The sequence below is a fragment of the Ylistrum balloti genome, unplaced genomic scaffold (genome assembly GCF_031769215.1).
Source record: "Ylistrum balloti isolate Yb309-2 unplaced genomic scaffold, AGI_CSIRO_Ybal_v1 Utg370176, whole genome shotgun sequence".
NCBI classification, from domain to species: domain Eukaryota; kingdom Metazoa; phylum Mollusca; class Bivalvia; order Pectinida; family Pectinidae; genus Ylistrum; species Ylistrum balloti.
Window position 1 is genome coordinate 534,364 of NW_026782164.1, and position 9,674 is coordinate 544,037.

General features: G+C 36.3%; 1 protein-coding gene across 1 annotated transcript; it reads right to left on the reverse strand.

Annotated features, from left to right (window-relative positions):
- Nucleotides 1-358: 358 nt before the first annotated feature.
- Nucleotides 359-9,313, reverse strand: LOC132551114 (uncharacterized). Its single transcript, XM_060215222.1, has 9 exons — nucleotides 9,097-9,313; nucleotides 7,526-8,587; nucleotides 6,719-6,881; nucleotides 6,084-6,231; nucleotides 3,885-3,994; nucleotides 3,518-3,637; nucleotides 2,633-2,773; nucleotides 2,413-2,524; nucleotides 359-2,221 (listed from the first exon to the last, which is right to left on the reverse strand). The coding sequence occupies exons 1-9, from the start codon at nucleotides 9,229-9,231 to the stop codon at nucleotides 1,090-1,092; spliced, it is 3,123 nt and encodes a 1,040-aa protein (XP_060071205.1). The 5' UTR covers nucleotides 9,232-9,313; the 3' UTR covers nucleotides 359-1,089.
- Between the last annotated feature and the right edge of the window lie 361 nt (nucleotides 9,314-9,674).

The following is a 9,674-nucleotide window of genomic DNA, read 5'->3' on the forward strand; positions in this document are numbered from 1 at the left end:
TAATGTTCATAAGATCGCTATTTAGTATTGATTTTACGTTTAATTTTCAATCCGTAATATAAGCCAACCATTTTTATCAATCAGCACAAAATGTGTGATCCTATCACGTGATCATGCGCACGATACTGTATCGTGCGTGTTTGCTCACGATGTGCTCACGATCTGCGCACGACGTTTTTGGTGCGTTGTACGATATCACAACTGTAGAAATCATCAAAAATATAATAAAAAGTTATGATATTCCTGTACACATGTCGATATTTGGATGAAGCTGAAGTTCATAGTAAATTCGGCTCACACTTACTTCATTTCCGTCTTAAATCAATATTAAAAAAGAAAACGATTTTGAAAGGGCAATTTTTAATTACATTGAATATAGTTTCTTGTCCTGATGTTCTAACTTGGGTTGTACAAGGTCAAACACTGCTTCCACACATTTCAAGTAGTTTAAATTCTGTGATTCGGCAATACTTCATTCGTCAGATTCTTGAACTCATTCAGCTTATTTCCTTATTACACGATTTTGAGGTTTGTCTTTGTATTTCGGTTATATCATTCTTAAACGATTCCGTTGATTGCCATTTTCTCCTGTCAAATCATTGCCAGATAATGTGGCCAGACATTGTGTCTCGGTTAAATTGTTTCCACAAGATTGCCATAGTATCCTTATTAATTACTTGTCCCATGATTCTGCAGTTGATCTTCCCGTCATAGTTAAATCCCTGTCAAATGACGGCTATGTTTGTGTCTCGGTAAAATCCGTATTGAATTATTCTGATGACTGTCTTTGTGTCACGTCTAAATCCTTTTCAAAAGATTTCGATAACTGTCCTTGGGTCTCGGCTAAATCCTTGTCAACCGATTCTGTTGGTTATCTTTGTGTCTCGGTTAAGTCCTTGTCAATTGATTCTGCTAGTTGTCTCTCTGTCTCGACTAAATCCTTCTCAACCAATTCTGCTAATTGTCTTTCTGTCTCGACTAAATCCTTGTCAACCGATTCTGCTAGTTGTCTTTCTGTCTCGACTAAATCCTTGTCAACCGATTCTGACGGTTGTCTTCTTGTCTCGATTAAATCCTTGTAAACCCATCCTACCAGCCGTCTTTGCGTCTTTGCATAACCGTGTCAACCGATTCCGACAGTTGTCTTTGTATTTTGGTTAAATCCTTGTCAGCTGATTCTGACGGTTGTCTTCGTGTTTCGGTTAAATCCTTGTAAACCGATTCTGACGGTTGTCTTTGTATCTCGGTTAAATCCTTGTCGACCGATTCTGCCAGTTGTCTTTCAGTCTCTACTAAATCCTTGTCAACCGATTCTGCCAGTTGTCTTTCTGTCTCGACTAAATCCTTGTCAACCGATTCTGACGGTTGTCTTCTTGTCTCGATTAAATCCTTGTAAACCCATCCTACCAGCCGTCTTTGCGTCTTGGCATAATCCGTGTCAACCGATTCCGACAGTTGTCTTTGTATTTTGGTTAAATCCTTGTCAGCTGATTCTGACGGTTGTCTTCGTGTTTCGGTTAAATCCTTGTAAACCGATTCTGACGGTTGTCTTTGTGTCTCGGTTAAATCCTTGTCGACCGATTCTGCCAGTTGTCTTTCAGTCTCTACTAAATCCTTCTCAACCGATTCTGCCAGTTGTCTTTCTGTCTCGTCTAAATCCTTGTCAACCGATTCTGACGGTTGTCTGTGTGTCTTTTTTAAATCCTTATCAAACGATCCCGACGACTGCATTTGTGTCGCGGTTAAATTCTTGTCACAAGCAGCGTTTTCGCAATATGAAAAGACACGATACCCATTTTGGCATAGTGAACAATGTTTACTTAACAATATGCGCCCGTTTTCATTCCAGTTTTCCTCCTCATTTGCTAAATAGATATCCCTGCATTCTGAAATTTGTTGTTCGATATTCAAGTTTGTGTCTGTTATGTCCAGCAATTCCCTTTGTAAACACAAAAACGTATTTTTTCTTTGATGTGAATCACCTAACAGCAAACAATGACGTAGTGCGCCAATCTTAACTGAGACATCATCTGTTTTGATTGTGTGATACTTCGCTATTATTTGACTGAATGCTCTTCTTGCATTGTATTCGTCTTTCATAGCTAAGTGACAATGAGCTATACCAGCACCAACACCGAAGATTGCAGGGTGTTGCGGTGTACACATTTCAAGAATTTTAAAGGCTTGCTGAATGGTATCCAATGCCCGTGAAAAGTTGCCTCTGCAAATTATCATATATAAACACAATTCAGCTAGTTTTGCTTTTAATCCATATAATACTTTATTAAAACAAATTTATTATTAAGTCAATGTAAACACCTAATAGTTCATTTCTTCATTGAATAACAAATATTCAAACTACATATAACTATTGTAGCAACATTTATGCGCTTATAACAAACGTGTACTCACAGTTGCATATAGACAACCCCGCTATACCATAGTGTCACCGCTGTGAAGTGATTAATCCATCCAAACCGTTTGCGGATTTCCATGGCCTCCTCCAGATTGCTCAGGGCATCGCCTGAAATAACGAAGTATAACGAAAAATATACTGTCAGATTCTTAAACACATACGGACATATTTTTAACTCCTCTAAGAGTAGTTGCCGACCAACTTGTGTCTACCTACTGTATCTCCCTGTCCGAACGAACTGTAAAGACACATTGAGTAAAGCTGGGACGAGGTTCTCCTCTTTGAAGTAGGAATGCTTTCTTCTTTCCTTCAAGGACCACTTGTAGTATTGCAAAGCATTGACATGGCTCCGCCCAGCTAAAAAAGTAAGTTTAGGATCTTCTTTAGTTGAATGTAATGTATGACGTGTCTTTTTCAGGGTGTACCTAAATCATTGACGACGTATCAATTAACAATGTACTTAGGTATCAAGACGTTGGTAACTATTTATTTACTATGGCGACAACTAGTAATATCAGTATTCAATGATTCAGCATAATTTATTACCTGTTTTGCTACGCTCTAGCAAAAAATAATTTCAAATCTGTTTAACATGATTCAGCAGCTAAGACAAAAATTTGTCCAGAGAATGATTTTAGCTCTTATTGTAATATACAACACTCTGGTTTGAAGTAATGACTTTGCCTTAGATATGCAATACCTACAAGAGTAGCGTTGCATTATATACTAATGATACATGTTTTAGTGTAGTAAGACACAAAATGGTGGTAAACATTCAAACAACTATACAAATGCTGCAGGTATGATGCTTTAAGACAGTGAAGTGTAATATGATGGTGCTTTCAAGCAAATGTGACAATACCACTGATTGCTATATCAAAGTGTTTCAATTTCGAAAATTGAGTTTTGGTACAACTGAACTTGCAACACTTCAAAGTTAAAAAAAAAAGGAAAGATTTGAATATGAAATTAATAAATTAAAAATATTCAATTTTGAAATATCACAACTTTTTTTTCAAAACTTAAATTCATTATCATGTTTGTAAGAGAATGATGACTCTTATCCGATATGCCTGTAAAACCGTTTAACCATGTACGTACAGTTTTCCCACATCAAGCCCATTGTATTGAGCATGACGGCAATGGCAGGATGATGAGGTGTCTCCCGACAAGCTATATGTAGACCTCGATCTACTGTTCTTTCCGAATTGCTATGGTTTTCTGACGTAGAAAATCAAAGGTAAAAAATGCAATTGTATTACTCAATTATTCAATGTAATGCAAACGAATAATTCATATGGATATAAATCCAGATGTTGGTTAAGAATATAGGTCATTAACAAGATCTGTGAGCAATTTTACAATCAAAAACCTCTTTTGAAGATGTGGACATTTTGTAATCGTTGTATTGTAATATGACGGTTAATGAGCTGCATTGCTTAAAAAATGAAATATTTAGATATCTTACCTAGATACACTTCAGATATTGCTAGATGAGACAATAGCGCCACTTCTCTTCGCGTGACCATCACTGACCGCTCAATACCAGCAAGCATAGCCAGTGCCTCAGACAACAACCTGTATCAAATACCAAAACATCATTTTTGACAACGACAGGTTGACTGAATTTGTCTTTAGAGGACAAATTATTATTATATGATTTTGTGATTGTGGTTGTAATAATAAATCATTTACCTGGTACATTTTCGTATTGTTATTCTAGTATATTAATCATTATATTTTACAAGTTTTTGTTACTTCGTCATGCAATAACATATACATTACAAATAAAATAGTTATCAGGGTTTGTATCGGCGGCAGCTATGTCGGGTTTAAGTGCAATATGATAAATGACAGGTCGAATGATTCAGAAATCTAACACATATATCGACATATATATTACATTATATACACTATTCCGTGACAAATTATGTAAATGTAATGTGAATTGAAGAAAATGTGAAAGAGAAGAAAACAACTAGATGTCCGAACTATCTTTTTAATCACCGATTATTATTGTAACATAATGGCTCCTGCCCGACATACCGGTTTAATCCAACATAATTTTCATCTTAATGTTCGCTACTACAGATATCTTATGATAAAGATATATAGGGTTTCTGGCATTGTTCGACGAAAATGTGAGGTTGTTGTAACCCAGCAGAGAATGTATTGCGGAACAGTATAGATAGAGAACGACCAACAAGCCTACGCCAAGTGCACTCCTAGTTTTCGTAAATTATTGCCCATCTTGGCCTTTGTAAGCATTCAGTTGATTTCGCCGTTGGTCAGGAAAGTGATGACCCAATAAGAAACACCTTTTCTATATTGATCGGCTTTATACATTTCAGAAAGTAAACTTTCTACACGAACCTTTTCACGACCTTTTCTTTAAAAAAAAAAAGAAAATATCAACATGTTTATATAACCAAAAGCATGATTTGCCAGTATATCGTTTTTGGAAAGATTGCAGCATAATATATAGAGGTGGTTTCCTTCATTCTTAAGCCAGCATAGTTATTTTTGTATACAGAAAATGCAACAATAATTGCAGACAAGGGTCAGGTTTTTGAACGCCTTATATGCAGGCTCAATAACAAACCTGTCATGTAAATCTTGAAGTGTGGATTTAACATGAGGATGACGGAAAGCTGACCCGCGTATATTTTCATTGCATCTCCATTAATTAGCGAGTTGTTGAAGGTTCACTACCTCGCTGCCATTTGTATGGAAAGGTTTTGATAGCCGGATTTGTGTGACAACCTCAATCATCTTATGTAGTCAAACAATAATTTCCACATGTCACCAGATGCAGTATTAGCTGAATCCACTTGCAGTTTTCGTAGCACGGAGAAAGGAATCGAATATAACGTAGTTCGAAATTGATGGACACCTAATAGTTTCTGTAAAGTCAAAACGTTACTGTTATTGTATCCAGGACTGGGAAAAAAAATCACAGCCCACGCGGTCATTGCAGTCATATGACGCAGCAGTGCAAAGGAGTCTTACGTCATGTTCCTCACGTTGTCAACGGTACGGTGTGCTCAATGTGCTGTCATTTGCACGGTTATACTTTTCACAAGATACGGACATTAATTGACAGTATAAAATGGTCCGTGAGGTTGAAATGTCGATACAAACATTCTACTCGCTGTTTACTGCTGAATGATTACCATTAATTCCTTGTTTTGACTGTTCTTTTGTTTCACCAACATAAATTCTTAATGTCCCGCAGAGAATAAAATTACAAAAGTGATTCTGTTGATCTGTCATTTTGCAATACGAGATATCTAAAAGATTGACAATTTCCTAGTTCTAGATCGATGGCTGTTTTGGCATTTCACGTGAATTGCTATACTTCTAGTTTTTTCATAGTTTTTTACAATATCTATTGTTTCATCATTTTCAGATTCATTAACAGCTGTCAGAATGCAAATATAATCATATGATGTTATGTTATTGTATGTTATAAGTACGTTATTGCAACAGCTTTTTACGAGGTGTTTGGTTCTGATATTTTTGTGTATTTATATTCAATATCATTACTTGCCAACGTGTACATGTATGTTTGTATTTAATTGATCATATAATGCTCTTTCCGTTTCAATAATCAATGTAGGACACACAATTATAACTCCAGAGAACGTCTTGTTCCATACTAACTTACCGGTGTCCATTTCTGGCATTGCCTATCCTGTTGTATGTTTGTCCCATCAGACCTTTTATTGCTGCTAAATGATAGGATGGACCCTCAAGGTGCAGAATACGAACGGCAGCCTTACATAGTTCCAGAACGTCCATGTTGTTCGCTTTATCTGAAAATCCCAGTACAAGTATTTAAGAATTAAAATCACGAATGAAAGATATCTCGAATTTGCTTGGAAATCACCTGAGAAAGCAATAGTCAGTCTCATAATTTATACAAAAATAAATCACCGAGAATATATATCAAGTATACGTGTATATTCTGAAAGTCAACGAGCAGTTTCTGCAGATTAGAAAAAGGTCACACAAGTGGCAGTATTTTTCAATACAAAACCATACAGCTGTTTTCTCCTTTTGGGACTTGTCAGTGATCCTTTATTTTGAAATCTAGGAGAAGACTAAAGAGAATAAAATTTTATCGGAGAAATTTTAAAATCCAGAAACAAAATAAACATTTTTTTATTATTTTCTACCACAAATCTCTTTAAGATAGCTAAATTCTTAACTTAGCATTCCTTTTAACTAATATAACAAATGCTTGGATAATGTTTAGACGTATGCATATATGAAATTGCATTAATTAAATAATATCTTAACCTTTCCCGTAGGGATTGCTATTCTGTGCCATGAGCCAAAGAATCAGTGCTCTTTCTCTAGCCGTTCCGAACACTGAGGCTGCGGCCATCAGGCTCTCGTAGAAACGCTCCACCTCCTGATTGGAGAAACAGACGGTGAACACCTCCTCAGCAGATACAACCACCTAGATAACAGACTTGTGCTTATTGACTACGATTATCAGGCAACCATGACTAACACAGATACAACGAAAATACTTTAATAAAAAATACTTATATATGTCATACAAATAACATGAAAACTATACTGGGTGTCTTAAGTATGTTTCCATATACCATTTCTTATATACATACAAAATGCACACAAGTAAACTTTCTATATTTAAAAAGCTTTATCAAATGAAAAAGTATCTGCTTAATAATAAGATCATAAAGTTAATCATCATTCTGGAACTCGTCAGTAGTGGTATTGTTCTAAAATCACGAAGGCGAATATACATGATACTTTTAACGGTTAGAACTAAAAAGAATATATAGACAGGAAGATAAGCAATACTTGTAAAGCTATGAATACTTAATATTAGGTAATTTGGAAATAACACATACATGTGTATTGGCTTAAGGAGTTTATCACGTTCACATTTTACAGTGAATAGGGCCTCCCAACTTAATGACATCACCACCACACCACGGAACACTTATGTGACCTTTTCACATTACCGCTCAACATTGCTACGAATTTAATTGAATTTCATATTTACAGTTATTTTTCTTATTTTACCGATGTTTTGTCTACGTTGTCTTTATTTCTAGTTTAAATTCAACAAACCTGCATGAGAAGTGGAAATATTTCTTCAGTACAATGCATGGTCTGTTGCATCAGCTGTCGGACATTATCGAAGTCTGCATGAAGATGATTCAGCACATTCTCGCGTCCATGCACGTACACTCTATGGTCTATATCTTGAAGAGTCCGACAGAAGAATTTTGTAAATTGTAAACGGCCAGAATTTAATTCAGTAACATCTTGTATATTTTCTAACATATGACAATGAAAAAAGGCATTAACTTCATATCTGTCCGATTGCATACATTTCGACACCACGGATTGGTCACACAACTCAATAAGAGACACATAGGGACTTTGTCCTGTCGTTTTAGATTGTAAAAGAACTTCCGTTGCCGCTTCTTTTGAGAAGGATCCCTGGAAAAGTGTTAACAACATAGCACCTTTCTTCATGTTTTCGGACATTCGATCGAAGAAATATTGCAATCTCTGTCGATGAAATGAAAGAATTTTCATCAGCGACCCAGGAGACTGTACTATGGCAACAAGATCATCTACACTAACCACGTGTTGAGGGTTGTCCAACAACATGGCAGCCTCCACGATTAACCCAGGAAGATAGCAGCATCCACGAACAATGTCCCGAGAGTGTATTTTTATATCAGCATGTCTTTGCGCTACATTTTGCAGTAATAATACCCCATCGGATTCTGTAACGCCGGCTAGGAACACGGCTCGCTTTGATAGCGATGATGGATACATAATGCGTTTTTGGCTTGTCACTAAGATAAATATTTTCCTTGAGATTTGCAAGATTTTTTGGCAGAACATAATAAATTGCTCTTGCAATATAGGTGTACATATAACATTGTCTACTTTTGTAAATACAAAGAGGATCCGTGAAAATTGATTGTCGTTCGTCATCAATCTGATGTGGTTGGTTATACAACGTTCAGAAGAGTTGTCTTGTCTGCTTTGATCGCCAGATGCAATCACTAACTCATCCAACCAATCATTCCAATCCCTCGTATACTCCCCCGACGTACCTATACATCTCAATGGTAATCCTCTCTCCCTACATTCTTCAGCAAGGTCGTCCTTAATCTATAATCAATACAGTCATAGCAAGTCTTAAACATATTGTTAAAAAAAGAAAGTCACACAATACATTGTCAAAACTTAAACACATTTTTTAAAAACAAAATCATTATACTATCAAATGAAGTCAACTGCTGGCATTAGTGAAGAAGACATGTTGGCTTAAACGGTCACCATACTTATCTCAACTGAACTTAAACAGCAAACAACGAAAAAATAAATCAAATCGGTTCCATTCCTAAACTCGTCTGAAATCTTACTGATATAAGGCTGAATTCAAAGTTTCACTAAAATCCGTTCGTATTTACTCAAGTTATCATGCTTAGAAGAAAAATTTAACGAACGATGACGGACTAAAAATAGTGGCAACAAATCACCATAACCTGTTATCAGGTGACCTAGGTGTGGTATGAAACTTGTAGTCACTCGCTCATGTAAAACAAAACACAGAACACAGAAATTACCTTGACGTCCAGAGAAAATAGACGAACTACACTGCTATTCACTATGCTTACCTTTTGAGCCAGTCGTTGCTTGCCTGTGAAAGGTGGTCCATATACCTGTATAAGTCTGTGTCGACCTTGTCGGAACCAAACTTTTATTTCCTCACAGTCTCTTCGTCTCCCTACAAACGGTATACTTTCATCCATGTCTCTGTAATGCTCTGAAGACGTCTTCTCCAATGGCCGAATCTCACCATACTATAAAACATTGAATACCACCAGAAATGTAACGCGTCCCCTAACAGTGATGTTTACGAGTACAAACGTAATACTAACCGGTGTGGTTTATTACACATGATGTCTTTCTGTTGTTTACGTCCTCGGCCATTATATTAATATGGCTGCATCCCTGTAGATATTCCAGTTTTGAGGAAGTGTATTTTAAGGATTCAATAGTACATACAACATACCTTCCGGAAAGATTATTGGGCACTTATGGCCTGTAGTGTACCCGGAAGTAAAATCAAAATGTGATGATAACATTACACATACGATGTCTATTGAGTCTATCAATAGTTATGGTAAACCGTGCTACGCCCAATACTTAAAGTTTCACGCATTACATAGAGAAAATGAGGTTAAGATCTAGG